This window comes from Poecile atricapillus, chromosome 2 (assembly GCF_030490865.1).
Source record: "Poecile atricapillus isolate bPoeAtr1 chromosome 2, bPoeAtr1.hap1, whole genome shotgun sequence".
NCBI classification, from domain to species: Eukaryota; Metazoa; Chordata; class Aves; order Passeriformes; family Paridae; genus Poecile; species Poecile atricapillus.
In genome coordinates, this window is record NC_081250.1 from 98,037,201 (window position 1) to 98,055,796 (window position 18,596).

At 38.5% G+C, this 18,596-nt stretch overlaps 1 protein-coding gene across 1 annotated transcript in view; it reads right to left on the reverse strand.

Moving 5' to 3' along the window:
* The window catches only part of DOK6 (docking protein 6), a 242,524-nt gene extending 225,370 nt beyond the window's left edge, over positions 1-17,154 (reverse strand). The window contains exon 1 of the mRNA XM_058832536.1: positions 16,825-17,154. Coding sequence (XP_058688519.1) covers positions 16,825-16,890 — 66 coding nt within the window. The 5' untranslated portion in view covers positions 16,891-17,154. The remainder of the gene's footprint in view (positions 1-16,824) is intronic.
* Between the last annotated feature and the right edge of the window lie 1,442 nt (positions 17,155-18,596).

Sequence of the window (18,596 nt, forward strand, 5' to 3'; positions counted from 1 at the left end):
TGGACAAGAACTCACAGGAAAACTTTTTAAAGGAATTGAGGAATTCAACTGGAATAGGCATGAAAATATCAATTGTTTCACTCTTACTAAATCTTTTATTATTATTTTATTCAAATTAAATCATTTAGTCCACTGCTTTTTAAAGCAGGAAATTCTCTTCAGTCCAAGGTATTTTGCTGACACATATACATACCAAGTAAATGAGTACAAGATGCCCCAGGATATGACTTTGTCAATCACAGAAGTGCAACACTTAAGTGCAATTAGCACCTGAAATCTCTACATTGTATGCATTATCCATGAACTGTCTTCCTAATTTACAAAGAAAAATAATTAAAAACAAAAACAGAAAAACAAACAAAAAACCCAACAAAACAAAACAATGATATCAAGAACCTCCTTTTCTGCAAACATCTTAACTGCTTATTCAAATCCTTCAATCAAATGCAACCACCATGACCAGAACCTGACTAGCTTGGTAGAGCCCTCTACTGATTACAGAGAGGAAAGGAATAATAACAAACCATTTATTTAACCTCTGATTTCAGACAAGGCAAATATGTAAGTATCACATAATTACGGACAAAGGAAATTTTCTATTCAAAATTTATTTACTTCTGGTACAGCAAATTAAATTTCTGGACAGTTAAAGCCTCATGACAGACCAAATTGTGGAATTATTATTGTAGAATATAAAGCAAATAATTTTGTGCATTAACACAAAATTTTAATGTGCATTAAAATACAAAGTTTATGTTTCCTAACTTTGATTTGCTATTTACACAGAATACTGGAATTACCATCTCTGTCGGCATAGAGGCAGAAAGAAAAGATACCATCGTGTTTATGCTAATATATGCCATAGAAAGAAAAAGACCAGTCATATTTTGTTCTTCTAAAACTGTCCTCCACATTTTAATTCTGCGTCACAATTTATAAGGGGAAGAAGGTATCCAAGAAAATAACTGGAACAGGAGATAAAACAAAAACTTACATGAGCATTAACAGTATACATAACAGTAACTCTACAGGAATTAGAACAAGTGTGATTTAGTTCATAAAGTCCATGCAGGAAATGCAATTTCAAAATTACTGTTAGAAAATTAAAGACAGAACTTTAACATAATATTGTGAACACTCACATCTAGATTAAGTGCAAGAGTTAATATTTCTAAAATGTTACCTAGTTCAAGAACGTATTAGTTTATTTCCAACTTTATGTTATTAAAAACGTACTATCTCATATTTTTTGTTTCACACTTCAGTGAAGTGAAAGGAAAAGGCAGAGGAAAGCTCATGATTTGCTGTCACTGCTATCTGGCAGAAGACCCTTTCCTGTTTTTAAGGGAGTAGATAGGTACGTTTTGGTAACTGTCACTTGGTAACAGGAAGGAAAAACTTCTTTCCCTTTGTTTTTTTGATGTTTTGTGGTTTTTTAACCCCACAGTGAAGCAGACAACTTTGGAGCTAAAGAGACCTCGAATCTGTGGTACTGCAAATTATTTTGCCTTTCCCATAACTCTTCTTGGAAATACCTTGCTGTTCAAATTTTAGTAAATTTAATAGGATTTGCACATATTTTGCTGCATCTGCGGGTAACAGAACGTTAGTAGACAACTGATTCTAAATCAGATTGCTTAAAGAAAAAAGTGCTATCCATTCCACACAAACCTGCCAAAAAGCCTGGAAAGAAGGTTGTCCTTGTGAGCCAGACTTGCAAACCCCCAAGATTTATAAAAGCAGAAAGATACAGCCCTTGTTGACTTGGACTTGGGACATCTACAAAGATAAGTTTTAACTATGGCCTCAGTGATGATAGGGTTTTTTTTCTCTATCAGCCTTTCAAGGCTAAAACTACTAAACAACAAGAACTACTACAGAAGTGCAGAGCCCTGAGGAAACTCAAAACCAGACTCTTGTCTGTAAAGCTGTCCTGCTATGTATCTAAAACACCATGTAATACAAGTTTTAATATTTTACACTGTCACAGATCCACATGGAGTTACAACTTACTTAACTGAATACAGTTTGAAACAAAATTGGTCTAAGGAGTAGAGAAAATTTACAATCATAATTAATGTATGTTAGACATAATTTCCATTTAAGCTGCAGAAAAAAATAATATTACGCTAATTACTATTATTTTTTTCAGTACACTTGATGAACATGACATTTCTCATCTTCTGAACATTAATAAAAATTGGATTAAAGCACTGTATTTCAACTATCTGCTCCTTGATACATATGCAGATGCACATTTTATGAACTGCGTGAGGTGCTTGGAGAATATACTACTAGATACAGTACATCCAGTAACAAAATTAAATAGATCTTAATCATATGCAAGCTTAAAATCTCTTTGAATACTGTCACATTTTTCAAACATGAAGAAAAAACTCATTTGGAACACACAGCAGCACCTGTTTCTCATCAGCTAGCATCCTACATTTTCCTCTTCTCTAAGCTATGCAAGCAGTATATGAAAAACATACTAAGACACAAAATAATGGCACTTCCAGAGTGTTACGTTAAGTACAAAACACATTTCCATTTATTTTCCCTTTTAGCTTTTTGGGACACAAACAGCCATATAACATCACTTGGTATTTTTATTACTACTACATAAACTCAAATACAAGTAACAATGATTTTAAACTTAATAGTTCAGAAATGAAACAGCAGGTTAGTAGTTCAAAAGGCTTCTGTATTATAGTGTAATAACAACGTTAAAAATGAAATGTGAAGATATCTCAGTTCAAGAATTCACGGTCTTAATGTTTAAATACAATGGTCCTCCATCCATTCAGCACAGAGCAACATCATGTAAATCAGGAGGTGAAAACTATTGATTCAACTATAAGTTTATTTCAGCACTAGCTGCATGACACAAAGTTCTCCTAGCTCTTCTGCTCAAAGAAAGGCCTATCAATAGTCTCAAAGGAGAAATCTAACAATGCCACGTGCTGAAATACCTCATTGTCATTTGTGCTTCAGAAAAGCCTGCTGTTTGTCCTCACACTCTTCACGCAAGTGTGACTGTTTCTCTCTAGTTAACAAATTTTAGTTTGCATTAAACCTTATCAGTAAACATGGCAGTACTGCAAAATCAGCAATTAAGGCCTCAATAGTTCCCACCAATTAGAGCTGTTGTGTGCCAAGAGCTACAGCAGAGACAGATTGTGCGCCGGGTTTATTAACTCATTCTTTTTGCAGTGGAACAGCTAAGTGCCTCTTTTCTGGCCACATTAAAGTACATATAGTTGTTTTACAGTGACATACGCCTCTGCCTTCAAAAACAAAAACAAACCCCCCAGAAGGCTGTGAATTTTTCATTTGAGAGCTTTCATATCTATACCAAAGGGGCTACTATCTCTATAAGTGAAATATAATCTAGCATGGCTATACCTGTTGCTATGCAGACAACACTTCTTTTATTGAACCATCTAAATGAAATTGTTTTTCCATCTCTGTACCCTCATTCCTTATCAGTGGGTTCCCTGATCCCAAAAAAAACCTGCACTGATGGGGACTTTGTTCACATGAGTGACCATTTCTTCATCAGTGTGGGAGGAGAAAAGAACCGTTATAATCAAGCTTCAGAAATCCTTTGCATAGACAGGATGGCAGAAATGGATGATAGATTAAAGTTGAGAGAAATCTTTCAGTAAAAAAAAAATACTATGAGACTTTGAAGGATAGGTTTAACATCTTAGATGTTGGAGCACTTTCAGGCAATGACTACGATGCTGTCTATTCTCCCCAGTACAGCCCAACAATGATTAATTTGCACTGCAGCACTAGAAGTCATGAACAATTATAAGCTGTAGTTTTCCAAAGTGCTGCATACCTTCAGCAACTTTTTTATTTAAATTCAGATAAAGATTTTCTTCAGCAAGACAACATGCATTTTAGTCTAAATGTTAGGAATTTTAATATAAATGTTAGGAAATGCCATTCACTGCATCTCTTAGGATAACTAGAATGCAATATTAACAGCAATTCACATAGCGGAGTGCATTTAATATAATCATTAATATTTCAGACTGATTTTGAAACTGAAGAATAAAGAAGAAACCAAGATGCACATGTAACAAAATTTTTATTTCATGAACCTTAATTGCTGTAACTAGGGCACAGGGATTAAAGGCCTATGCCTAAGGCATCTGGTCCTGAGGACAAAATATTACACAAGAATTTCAATTTTTAGGTTCAGAAATTAAGTTTTTTAACCCTCCTGATTCTGAAGAAAAGGTGAGGCATGAAATCTGAACAAATCCCATTTCCATGGGATGCAGTCCTGAAACTACCTGCCTACCTAGAAAAAGAATTTTGAAGATGAGGAACTGCTCTGCCTGGCTTAGGTTTTAGTAGCATCCGCTGGGATTGACAGAACTTTATGAAATTGCTGTAACAAAGGACTGACCGAATGAAACTTGGTCAAAGCACTGCTATGGCGAGCCCTGTGGCTAGCGTGAGATAGCTGCAAACACAAATACTTTCAGAGGCACTTGCACAATCCAGGGCAGATCTGGCTCTCTTTACCAGAGGTCTTTCCTCTGTATTTGTTCATATCACTGCAAGTGTAACTTAATGAACAAACACTAGTGACAAAAATCAAGAATCTCTTGGTAATTATGCACTGCTAGCTGAGCTTCCATTTTCACTATTTCAGTCACGATCATCTTAATGGCTCTGCAGTCACCTGTGCTTTGTTTTATAGCTCTCTAAAGTTGACTTCAAAGGGTGGCTAGCAGCAGTCCCCATTTCAGATCTCCTGTTTAACTCATTTCATCTACTGTGCATTCAGCCCTGAGCACCAGTGACAGTGCTGCTGTGCCACCACTGCAGGTTAGCTCAGGCCAACAAAATCAATGTCATTTACAACTTTTTTTATTTTCCTAAACTTAAAAGCCTGGCAAGTACAGAAAGAAACTGTATTCCTTCATATGCTTTTCTATCCACAAGCAGATATTTAGCCTGTTAGTTCAATCCATTTTAATCAGTACAAGTAAATTAGGTAAGTATTGTTTGTTTAAATGGGAATGGGTATATATTCTTTCGAGTAACTTCCAAATTACAGAAAGAAAAACTGTTAGTTCTGCTGTCAGAAGATCAACTAGTTATGTTGGTCTAGGAAATGTTTCAGGTAAGCTGCAGGTGGAGGAAAGAAAACATTCTGAAGAATTAAACAAGATACACCATCTCATTAGTTTTAAATCAAATTTTGTTTAGATTGCAGCATAGGACAGATTCACCTTAAATATTCTTTTTTTAAGTGAAATGACTGTAAGACATAAAATAGTATTATACAGAAACACAGCAGAAATTATTAATTTTCCATTTCAGAGGGGAGAGAAAAAGAAATCCAGGCAAAAATTATTTTCTGGCATCAAGAATTCTGGAAAATACACCTCCAAAACCATTTTGAAATGTATTTAACATCTAGGTTCTCTTGGGACATACACTGCATTATGTTATAATCATGTCAAAATCATGTCAAAAATATTTACAAGTAGTATTTACTTTTGTAGTTTCTCCTTCAGTTCAAAAAATCCCAAAGCAATACATCTAAACACTGCAGGTATATTACTGTATAAAAGCTGCTACAGCAATGTTTATCCTCAAATAAATACACTATGAGGTCCACCAGTGTAAATTTTCCTCTCATTGCCCATAAATCTCATGTAAATCTATTCCCTGGCTGCTCCACAGATTCCTCCTTACGTCTCACTGTGAGGTTTCCATTTTCAATGTACCTCAGATTCCTAATTCCGATAGTTTAGCCAATGTTCTCCGCCAGCTGCTAAGCTGTTACCATTAGTTACAGCTCCCTTTCACGATTTGTAAGCATTATCTTCATCCCAAATGATTAGGAAGTGTCTGAAAAGAGTTATCTCTAATGATACACTACAGGCATTCAGACCTAATTCTTCAAAATAACCTGAACCTTCTGAAATGGCCATGACTCCGCAATATTCCATCTGGCCTCTGGGTCTTGGACGAGTCCTATAACGTGTAATAGCTTATATTCTAGAAATAGAGCCTTTGCATTAATGTTATCTACTTCACCTTTTAAAAACTGCAGTCTTCTTCTTTATTAAGACCTCTGGGACCATAAAAATTATTCCATTCTTGTTTTTCTGCAACAACATCAGCCTACAGCAGACTGCTTCCTTTCTTTCACTCCTTATTCCTTCTGCCACATTCTTTATCTATTTACTACATGACATGTCATTATTGAGAATAATATCTGTAAGACACTCTGCTCTATCAGGGAAGACAGATCTCAGAATTTTTCACTCTGCTTTTTGAAAATCTAACTTTCACTAATTCTCACCAACTAAAATTTATGTACATATACAGATTTAGGGCTGAGAAACTTTTTGTCTGTTGCACAGCTTTCCCTGTAAAAACGTTTGATTTTACAAATCATCAGAAGAAATTAAAGATGTGCCTACACTGAGCAGTGATACCTAACCAAGGTAACTATTACCTACACCTGAAACAGATGATCTACTTCACCTACATGCTCACACTTAAAGCCAAAAGTAGTTTCTTTTTTCTTATTTTTCTTTTGGATGGTCCTACATTAGAATTTTCATTATAAAAAAACCCCAGACATCCACATTGTTCAATAATTGGAAAAATGTAACATGATGAGGGAACTCGACTTCATCAAACACATTACCACCTAAGTGTGTTGATAATGAAAACACACTTCAACCAATAAAAACTTCAACCGATAAAAAAAGGTTCAACCAATACTCTTATTAGCAAAGGCTACCCAGTACATCTTCAACCCTTTTTTCTTTGAGCTATGACACACTGAAGAAGATACCAATCAGTGATCTCAAAATTATTCCTTTTTTGCAGGAAAAAAAATGTACTTTCTTGTTATAGGCAAATATTATGTGCAAATCATAATTAGATATTTTTTTTTCCTAAATTTATATATTTCCATTCAATAAATGTTTCTATAGTGCCCCTTTAGTGCACACCTTGTCTATGTAGAATTCCTCAAGAAATAATGCATTTTGTTATCTCTAGGCTCTGCAAGGGGACTCAACTGATTCACCCTACAACCTGCACAAAGTTACACACACCTTCCTCTACAGGACCATGCAAATACATGTTCCCCATGTTGGGCCACAAGATATTATGGGTAAAACATACAACTTAAGGCTAAGCATCAGCATTTCATAGAAGAATGCTTCATATAAGCCAACAGAGTAAGGGGTCTCCAACTTTTTTATGGAAGAATATGGCTTTTATAAAATTTGGAAATGAGACAACTGATGCCTTCTCAAAATCTGACCGGTGATACACTGCACTAAGAAAGGAAAAAGATGTTGCAGTAATGTCTTTAACTCCTCCCCCTGCTTTAAAATATGTTTATTACTTTATGTGCCATATATTTGACAAATACAGCTTTTCTGCATGGCTGAGGTCAGAAATTTACACCCACAACTGCAGACCAGCAACCCAAGCAGTTATGAAATTGTCTCATGCACTGTATTTTTCAATATAAGCTTTCAGGACTGTTCTGCCAAGTAAGACGTGAAAAATTCTACCTTAAACATTTCAATATCTACTTTTAAAAGTGAAATTCTTCAACACTTTAAATTTTGTGCTATAATTCTGTCTCAGGGCAAAAGAGACATAAGGCTAATCAAAGTTATGAGCTTCAGACTTCTCCCTATTCCTGACGCTTGTTTCTAAGAAGAAAACTGAGGAGCAACCATTTCTATCAGTAAGATCTGGGTGGAAAACAAACAATATTTTCCTTCTTTATATACAAAAATCTAAAATAAATTACAGAACAAATCCTGATTGTATAAAAAAAAAAAAAAATTCCATAGAAGAATTCAATGAAACACAACCAGAAGTTTCTTTTCAACTGAAAGTCTCCATACAGCATTAAAATAGACAGTGACCCTGCCTGAGAGAGAGGTTGGATCAGGTGACCTCCAGAGGTTCTTTCAACCTCAACCACTCCATAGTTATGAAATTCAAATTATTAAGAGTGAAATATTAATTACCCCAGTGTTTTCTATAGAGTTGTAGCACCTAATAATATTTTGACCACAGTTAGTGTGAGCCAACTTACCCATTTTAAAGGAGAACTGAACATGAGTTTACAGCTGAGACAGACAAAATAAAACAATTACGGGTGAAAAGAGATTTTACTAATTTTACAAACAGAAAAGTTAAGTTCAAAAAGCCTGTTTCCCATTTTCACTAAAAGCATTCACTATGGTGGTATAAGGGGCCTTAACACAGCTTTAGATTTAATTTATGTAGCATATAGTGGGCTTAGTATAATTGAGAATAAGGCTGGTATGAATCAAAGTGCTCAAGATTACAAATTACATCTCTGCAAAAGACTAAAATTTAACTTCTCTAATATTGAGTCCAACATGTCAGTACAAAGATTTTTGTCTTTTCAAAGGAGGTTATTTCATCAACAGTGCAAAAAGCTCTAGAGTTCATTCTGTAGTGTAGGATATTAGAAGTACAGGAAATAAAACTCAATAAAAGATCTTTTATTTCAATAACCTTGCTGCAGCTATGAAATATTAACCTCCACCCTTTGTTGTTAGGGTGTTTATTGTCATACTATTTTATATACATTATGCATATCATACACCTTATTATTATCATACTAATCTACTGACTAATAATTGGACACGTCAACTTCAGTTAAAATGAAGTTTCCTCTTCTTTTTAGGCACTGTACAAAACCACTAATTATGACGACTCAGTCAAAAAACTCTTTTGTATTCTTATTTTGTAAGACTTCATGCGCTCTTTTCTCTTTGCAGGAGAAAAAAGTGTTTGCATGAGGAACAAAGAATGTACAATTCACTCTGAGGGCAGTGTACCTCAAAGCAAGACTGTCTCACATAAAGAAAAAAATCCAGGGACAAACAAAGAGTATTGGAAATATCAAGGGCTTCTTTTTCAAAGATGGTAGCAATTTCGTTCTACAGTGGTGACAGCCTTTCGATATTAAACTTTGCTATTAATTCTTTCTGCAATGAACAGGTAGGGGAAATATGCCAAAGAGCCCTTCCTCCAGCAGACACAGTGTAACTTTTTTCTTCAGATCTAGTCAATGCTGTGTGCTTCTAATTCCTCACTGACATGTTAATGAATACAACCTTTCCAAAGTTCAGTCCAGAAAAGCCAGAGATGATGAGGGACATTTTGGCAACTGAACAACAGAGAGAAAGAAGATCAATCTTTTAAAAGATTTAAACACTTCCCTTAATTATCTTCCTAATTTATGTGCATCTTAAGTGAACAGTAATTCCTGTGAGGCTCCATTTGCATGGGCTTGTAACCTCTCAGTATGACAGCAACACCATGTTTCACACGTGGCAATTGATAAAAAGCATTAGAATCTGGAAAACCCATTTTGCAGTGGGGATGACTTTTGAAAAGAAGTGTATTTTATTACTAGCTAAAAGATGTTGTTTTTTTTAATGCCCCTTCCTTTCTAAGTAGACTTCAAAATTAACATTCATTTTCAGAACTCTTTCCAAGAAAGCTATCCTACCCTATCCTAGTCAGTAAGAGTATTCCTGTCTGATGCCAGCTGCAAATCTCACTGTGTAACTCTCTTGACTTGTACAAAGTTTTAAGATATAGTACTTATCAATCACGCAGTTTTCTTCCTCAGACATGTGTGAACACTTTTTCTGAATACTAAAAAAAACATTAATTGAAAGTAAGCATTTATGTGCACAAGTGTCAAGATAGTTACTGCACACACTACTCTCACTAAAATCTTCTTTATAAGTTAACAATTTTGTCCTACTGCATAAAAACTTTCTCCACAGTAGCAAAAGGTTTCTTTGTTTTTCTTTATTGATTTTCTTCAAGAAATTTCATAGTATTTAGAGTTGAAGTCTGTATTTTTTCTGGAAAAAAAATTTCAACCCAACTATGATTCATTACAATAATACACCACAATCAGTTTGAATCTTAAGAGTTGCTCTGCAAGTTGCGAAGATTAAAAACAAAAATTGCAGTGTAACATTAACAATTATTATTTAAAATACATGTGAAAGGTTACAGTACACAGTAAAACACCACATTTTGGTTCAATAACACATTATTAATTTAAAGAACAGTGAGGGATATAATTTAGCATCCATACATATAAAATATTGCTTGCCTTCAACAAAGAGAATATTTTACACTGCTCGCTCAGACTGAATGGAAGTATATTAACTACATCATGACATTTGTGAAAAGCTGTTCAGCTAGCTGATCTTTCAGATAACCTAAAACAAAAGACAAACTTTCCAGGACAATGTAGACTCCAAAACCTTTATTTGAATTTTATTATTTTTAAAAAGAACACTTAATAGCATGTTGTTTTTTTTTTTAATATATCATTATTATCTATCTAAAATATATGCTCTATACACAGCCACATATATAAACATATAACTAACAACTGACTCACATATGCTGTTGCCTGAATATGTTGTTGCCAGGCAACAGATATAAAGCATTTTGCACTGCTTGCAGAAATCTGAATGAATGATTCGAAGAGAGATTATTTCTAAAAAACTAGGAAGAAAACTCACTACTGGAATTACATGAATAATTCCTTGTATATTTCAAGGACTCAGAGCATGTTCCTTCCATAATTATCAATTTCAGAAAGGACAATTCCTTTGAGTGGGATTTGAAAGGCATTTTACAACAAGGAAATTCATGTTCTATGCATGTGGCTAATGTTCCCACATGGACACTGAACCAAAGCCACCAAAGTTAATGGGTTCCTTAAACTGACTTCAGGTCTTTTCTCTGGGTCTTTTCATCAGGTTTTAATGTCCATTGTAGGACAAAAATTACAGACTCCTAAATGAAAAAAACAGAAGGCCTTACAGAAGATACAATAAATTCTCAATAAAACCTTACCATCTCACAATATGCAAGTGAGAGAGAGCCTGTACAAACATTTCTTTGTGTAATCTTACTATAGCTGAAGTGTAATCTCACTGAGGCCAATGGTATTACACACAAGAGTAAAAATAGAAGCATCTATAATCCATTGGTAACATGGATGTGATATGCTATCTACAAAAGAGAACTATTTGACTCTAAGTAAGTGCCATCCATTACAGAATTACTAGACCTTCAGCTATCACACCTCTTGGGAATTAAGAGATGGGAAAGCACATCAAGAAAATAACTGGGAAGCACAGCAACTTCAAAGTGCTTACCACAAGCTTGACTCACAAGCTCCTTTAACACAAACATTAGCATAAAAAGTTGTGGGACTTTTTGTCCTTGTTTACCATGATTTCAAGATATTTCTTTCAATTTCCTGTACAATATGCTTAATCAATAAAAACTGGCCAGAAGCTTAAGATGATTGTTTTTCCATAATGACCAAATTGGAAATCTATGTATTTTGCTTTTAATTCTTCAAATCCAATCACATAACTGTAGCAAGAGGACTGAAAGCAGTAATTATTGGTATTTTAAATGATGCTTTCAGTATTAAGTAGAGAATGTGACTAGGTACTTTAGTGGACTATGATGAAATCCTTTTAATTCCATATCTCAGGTTGCCTTGAAGTATCGTGAAAAAGAAACTCCTTCACTAGAAAGGAATCTGCAATCTAAATCCTGTCCATCTGAAGCTTTATAAAAATTAAAATTCATTGAAAACAGGAATTAAGTTTTTATAGTATCATTTGAATTATTTTCATACTCCAAGAGGCAACTTGCAGTTTATATCACCTGTCAGGACGCAATTGTATAAAAGGCAATCTGTGCTTACAATCAGGCTGAACACCTTTCCCATAGATAATAATACAAAACAATCTATGGAAAGGATATGTATTCCAGGTGCACTACTTGTCTGTACTTTTTCATCTGCTTGTTTGTTTCTGAGTATATGCTATGTCAACTCAAAGAAATAGAAGAACCTTTACTTTGCCCTCTGTATTCGTCACGACCCACTCGCAGAGCCAGCGCCATCAATCAATGTAATCTCAAACCCAAGAAATTTTGCAGGTCCCTTTGTTTTCTTCGCCCAAAATATCCACACAGTATCAACTGAATGTTAGGATTTTTTTTAAGACACATACCGCATTATTTCAAGAGGAACCGCACTGCAATCAGTGGTTTGTATTCATAGCTTTGTTAGTCCTGATTGATTGAAGACGGGGTTAACTGCTGAAGGAGAAACACTTTGTTCATTTACAGAAAAGGTACCTGTAATGATCTAAAAGTATGGTTAAAAATAGGAGCAGGTTATATGGTAAAACTTCTAATTTGGTGTCTAAGAGCAACCTACCATTTATTACTCAATCGAGACTGACTGGCAGGTACAATTTTCTCTTTGGATAGGTATATTAGAGTATAAACTGAAGCACCCAGAAAATATTTCCACTGAGTATGTGGAAACACAGAAAAATTAGTAATTATTAACAAATGGAGTGAAAATTTCCAAGAGATAGGATTCTTTCATTCCATGACCATGGCGTGACAAAAAAAAGACAAAACCAAACAAACAATAAGATTATTACTTCAAAGCTTGATATGGCTCAAAACAAGACAATCAAAGTGACACAAGTTAATTTTTAATTAGACTTCCTAATGTGACATCAAATTGTTTTTTTTCTAAGAAACAGCACTTCAGCAAGGCATGAAATCCTCACAGCTTAGTTTATTAGGAGGCAACAAAGGGATTCCAATCTGCTACAAGAAAGTTTCAGCCTATGAGCACAGCCAGTGCAGTACAAAATTGTGTCATATGAATTTTAATGTGACACAAGTATGAAAGATTCCAAAAGAACAAAGGCAGCACAGTCCCTTTCCACACTACACAAATGACCTATTCTGATCTGAACAGCACACCACATTACAATCAAATTTATTTCAAAGAAGGGTCACACAGGTCAAATGTAATGGCTGTAAGAATGAGTATTTCCTTTATGTAGTGTTAGAGAAAAGCAAAATATCAAACAAAGTAGGAATGCCAGGGCACTGTAAAGAAAGGCATATTTAGGCTGCGGGGAAACAGATTTTATAAAGATGTTTTAATTACTGCCATCCTCAATGACTACAGTTTCTAAGTTTCAAAGACATCGTGATACCTTGATGAAGATGGGACGGATACACATAAGCTTGCCTACTACATAGGCTTTAACATATATATATTTGATATTTCAAGGCCCCAGAGAAAAGTTTCATGTACAGTTCATGCCTAACAAAAGTAAGGAGACAGGCTAAGTGGTCAGACTGGCTGCATGTCTCTTCGTGGCCTGGAATCTCCACTGCAGAAACCATGATATTCCCAGAGTCAGAATACGAAAACAGAGAGGCTGGTAAACCTTCTCAGCTGACCACCCAACCTTAGTTTTAACACTGTAAAGGTATCAGAACAATGAGGTCTACTGGAAAATATTAGACTGTCAGAAGAATATACCATTCAATTTACTTATTAATGAATTTCTGTAAACAAGCACTTAAGGATTACACTGAAAAAAGCAGGCAAAATAGAAGATAATGATCAAGTATCACTAAACAAAAAAGTAAGGACAAATTCTCACAGTTCTTCTTGCCATGTATTTCCATCAAGATTTAGGCATCATTTTTGTCTTCAAATCACTTTTCTGAACAGAATCAATTACTGAAGGGGAAAACAGCTCGAGTCCTGACTTCATGAATACTATGAATAGAATTTGAAGGTATTTAGGGAGTAGGCAGACAGGGTAACAAGTAGTTAAAGCAAGGTATCGGTGTAAAATGTCAGAAGTAAACATTACACCTTGTTAAAAAAAAAAAAAAATAAAGATTCCTACTTTACAATCAGATTAAGATTTACTACTTGAGTTTTTGTAAATTAAATTCTTGAAAAAGTAAATTCTACCAGAAAGTTCTCTCCAAATGAAAGCTTTTTGTTGAGGGTTTTTTATTTTTTTTCAATAAAATGAAAACATACTATTGAGGTATCTTCCACTTGATTCCTAGCCAGTCACAAAACAGAATAAAAGCTGAATTGGAAGAATTTCCGTAACGAATTGGCTACCACCCTAAAGGTTAGAATTAGTTTTATTGCCCAAGTCTAGCACTTAAAGTGGTATTAGACACCTCAGCTCTCCAAGTTTTAATCAATTTGCTTTTCAGGAGACTTTGAAATATTCAAGGAATGTAGACTATTATGACAAAAAAAAAAAACAAACTACCCCAGTAACTTCCAGTGTGTGAGAATGAAACACAACTAGCAAGAGATAAAATTCTACTGCCATATCTAAAAATTATCTTAGCCATAGTTTCCAGAACCCATAGCTCTCTTCCCTCTTTTCAGTATTTTTGGAGGTTAAAAATATTCATTTGCTAGCAGACATTCATATCCCTGAAAACTGATGTATTCACCTACATTACGGTGGCTCCAGTGTAAGTCATTAAGGTTTGGACTTGGAGACAGACATAAAGAAAAAAAAGACAAACCTTTAATGTTTCACTTGATGAATAAAAATTGCATTAATTTAGATATTCAATCACAAGAATCCAGTTAGCTATGGATATACACACACATATTCATACCTTTCAACCATCACATTCATTTGAATTTTGATGCTATTTTCTATAAAATATAATCCCTTTTAAATTGTATTGAATAGATTTATTCAGATGTGCATTTCCATATGTCATATTTAAGCTTATACTACCACCTGCCTGAGGCTGTATAGTCTGAATTGTTACCCTCACACACAAGTAGGAAAAAATCCTCCACAGACACCATATGAGCTGTTTCCCTTCTGCTTAGTGTAGCAGTACGATAATCATTACAACTATGGAAAATATCCGTGCAAAAAAAAAGTTTTATGTGTCCCTCTTAAAAAAATCTGATTAACATCTTCAAAACAAAATATTCAAGCTACATAAGATATTCTGCAATGAAATATCCCTCTCTTCACAATTTTTTTTACACAAGTCAGCAAGTATCATCCAAGATTACTTGGATGTGAACTCTACATTTGTTGCACATACGCCATAGACATAGGTATATAAAAGTATTTGCATATACATAATTTCACACTTAAAGGACACTTGAGTTGGCTTCAAATCCAGATTTGCAAACCAAATAGATTAACTCTGTCTCTAACTACTAACATCAAGGTGATGGAATACCATCATCTCTCTGCTTTGTGTTGGGCCCATCCAATAACACTGCTGAGCAGGGGAAAAACTGATCAAAGGTTAAGCAGAGGACTGCCAGAAACAAACTAACGCTTAGAAATTGTTTCTTCAGATAAGATTAATGCTTGACTGATGCACAGAGTGACTTTGGGGTTGCAAAATGATTAATAAGAGCAACCACTCTCTTTGGATTTATACCGTCTCTCAAACATTTGTAGTTGAGGCTATTAAGGGTTTGGACCAAACTTTCCGGTGCTCTTCTGGAATTAAGAGCCCTGCCAAGTCACCAAAGGTCAATTTATGATTAGTGTCCCACCATCCTGCACGCTGTGTCTGCAAGCAATGCACAGCATCTGTGGGGGGAAGGGAGAGAGGAGGAGGAGGAGGAGATAAATATTAGCACCGTGATAAGCTCACAGAGCACGACTTGGAGGAGGGCACATTTCACACGGCCCCTGCTGTTTGGTTTCAGGGGAAGCAGGGACCACCTCCCTGGAAGGGAGAGCTGGTAAAGACCCTGCACTTTTCTGCACACCTGAAGAAAAACTGAAAGAGGGAATACAAAGAACCTCAGACCTCCTCCCAGCCTCAGGCCAAGATGGACTTGGACCTTTCCGGATTATTGGCTACATCAGTAGCTGCGCAAGCAAGAAGTCCTGCTCTCTCACAAAGGGTAGGAGACAGACCAAACCGATGATTCCCGGGATCGACTGAAGTTTAGAAAATCCTGACCTCTGCACACACTCTGCTCCAACTTCACTGCCTTTTCAAGATTTGATGCACCCCTTCACAGAAAGTGCCCACGGCCAATGTGATAGCATACACGGTGTCGCTGAGCATCCCCGTGGACACCGCGAACAGCCACCCTCACCTAAGAGACTGCCCCTAGTTTTTATCACTGTCAGCCTCTGCATCTGCCTGTAGGCTCATGAGGCTGTCGCCCCGTTGCCTCCCTGTCCATCCCCGGTGAGCCGCAGGCTCCCAGTTCCCCGTGCCCTAGGGCAGAGCACCATCACACCTCCACGCCCGCTCTTCTCTGTTACTCTGGTACTCCGGTACCAGCAGCGTTCTCTGACCCTGCCCTGATTGAAAACATCCCTCTCCGAAATGGGAGGGAGAGAGGGAGTATCTGCACACAAAGTTTACAGCTCCTGCCTGCGCCTTCCTCTCCCCACCCAAGCCCTTGCCGGAGGCAGCAAGGCGAGGGACAGGGGAGCGCGGGGACGGCCAAAGGGGAGTGTCAGCCCCGGCCTGGGTTGGGGTACTGGAGGAGGACGGGGGCACGGGGCGCAGCTTTTCGCGGACAGTGACTCTGGCTGAGATAGAAGGAGGAGCGGCACCTTCCCGGAGAGGAGAGCAGCCGGCTCTCTCCGAGGCGCAAGGGCAGCGCATCCCCACCGACCCCTCCGGAGCTGGGAGCGAAGTCCAAGCCCCGGCAGCGGCAGCACCAGCGGTAGCAGCACCAGAGGCAGCCCCAGCAGCAGAGGCGGCGGCAGCAGCAGCAGCCCTAGCAGCACTAGCAGCAGCAGGTCGCCGCGCCCCACGCTGGCGGCCCCGGCCCGGGGCACCACCGCCCCCCAGGCCGACGAGGCGACACCCGGCGCCTCGCCCCCACCCCGGCCAGGGCCGGCGAAGGGAGAAAGAACTCACCCCCAGCTTCCTGCTGCGGATTTTTACGTAGCCCTGCTTGACTATATCGTTAAAGTTGGAGGCCATGGCAAGCGCTGCCTGCTTCCTCCCCTCCGCGCCCGGAGTCCTCCTCCTCCGCCGCCGCCGTCGCCTCCTCCTCCTCCTCTCCCGGGCCCTCCCGGGTGCCGCCGGCCGCTGGCTCCAGAGGCGCTTCTGGCATCCAGGCAGCGGCAGCCGCCGCGCTCCGCTCCTCGCTCGGCTCCGCACCGCCCCGCCCCGCCGGGCGGGTGGCGGCCGCTCCGCCCCGCTCCGCTCCTCCGCCGGCCCCTCGCTGCCCTGCCCCGCTCCGCCGCCGCCCCACGCCCGGCCCCGCTCCGCACCGCTCCGCCCGGCGCTGGCTTCGCGGCTGCCCGCGCCTACGGCCGGGAGCGGGCGGGCGGCGGGCGGGGCGGGGCGGAGCGGGGACACCGCCCCCGGCGCCGCGGCCGCGGAGCCCGCCCCCAGCGCCGGCACTGCCCCCCGCCCCCCGCCGGGGCCCGCTGAGGGAACGAGGGCCGCCTCGGGCCGGCGGAACGCCGGCTCCGCACGGGGCCGAGGGCGGGTGCTCTCCTCGGCCGCCCCGGTGTTGCCCGCTTTTCTTCAGGCTGGCGGATGGCTGCGGCCGCGGCATCCCCGGCTCCGGTGGCAGATCCCTTGGGAAACACGGCCCGGGAGGGCATCTTTCAGTCTCTTGCATTCAGGAAGCCGCGTAGACGCCCAGCAGCAAACGCGGAACTGTTGTGTCAGTACAACAAACTTAATGAAACAAATATCTAAGCTACAGGAGTGAAGGAAGAAAAAGAAAAAAAAAAAAAAAAAACCAACAAAAAAAGAAAAGGCATAAGTCCATCTGAAGTTGAAAAATTAGTTGTCACACACAGGCTTTCTGTGCTCTCCGCAGTGATGACCGTGTGTTTAATTACTGCTCACTGAGGTGGACCCAGCAGAAGAATGACTTCTGAAGAACACATAATGTTTAGGAGACATTAGGAAGGGAAAGAAAACGAGGAAATTGTGTTTGATTTAGTTACATGTAAAATAGAGATGGACAAGAATGGACCTAAGCTGCTTGAGGAAGAAAAACTACAGATACATGGGATTGACAAGATAGAGCATGACTATTGTTATGTAAAATCGTACTCAATAAACCCTTTCAGTGGAAAAAGTCTGATTGGTGTGATAAACTTAACGAAAGCTTCATGTGCTCTTTTGCTAGATACCTACTGCACCATTGCCCTGAAGTTTTCTGAAACAGGAATTTGAAGTATGCGGTGTGCTGCAGGCTGAGGTGATGGAATGTAATTCTACAGCTGAAAATTTGTTAGATTTATTTCTGATTTTCAAAATCAATAGACAGCATTAGAGATTAGCCTTGCAGCAAATAGGAAAGATACAACCTAGAAAAATTATTACACTGCTGGGGTGATGGAATTATAAGGAAAAACTTTATAACTTTATAAAAGTACCTGGAGCACTGCATCCAGCTCTGGAGCTCTTAGCATAGAAAAGATGTGTTAGAGAGGTCCAGAGGAGGACCATGAACATGACCAGAGGGATGGAAAATCTCTTCTCTGAGGAAAGGCAGAAACAGTTGGGGTTGTTCAGCCTGGGGAAGAGAAGACTTCTGGGCCACCTTGTAGTAATCTTCCAGTTCCTAAAGGGTACTACTGGGTACAAAATTATTTTTGCTAGTCCACTATCTACTGGGTTTGGTATCCCATTTAAAAATAACAAAGCAAAACAGAATCTTAACA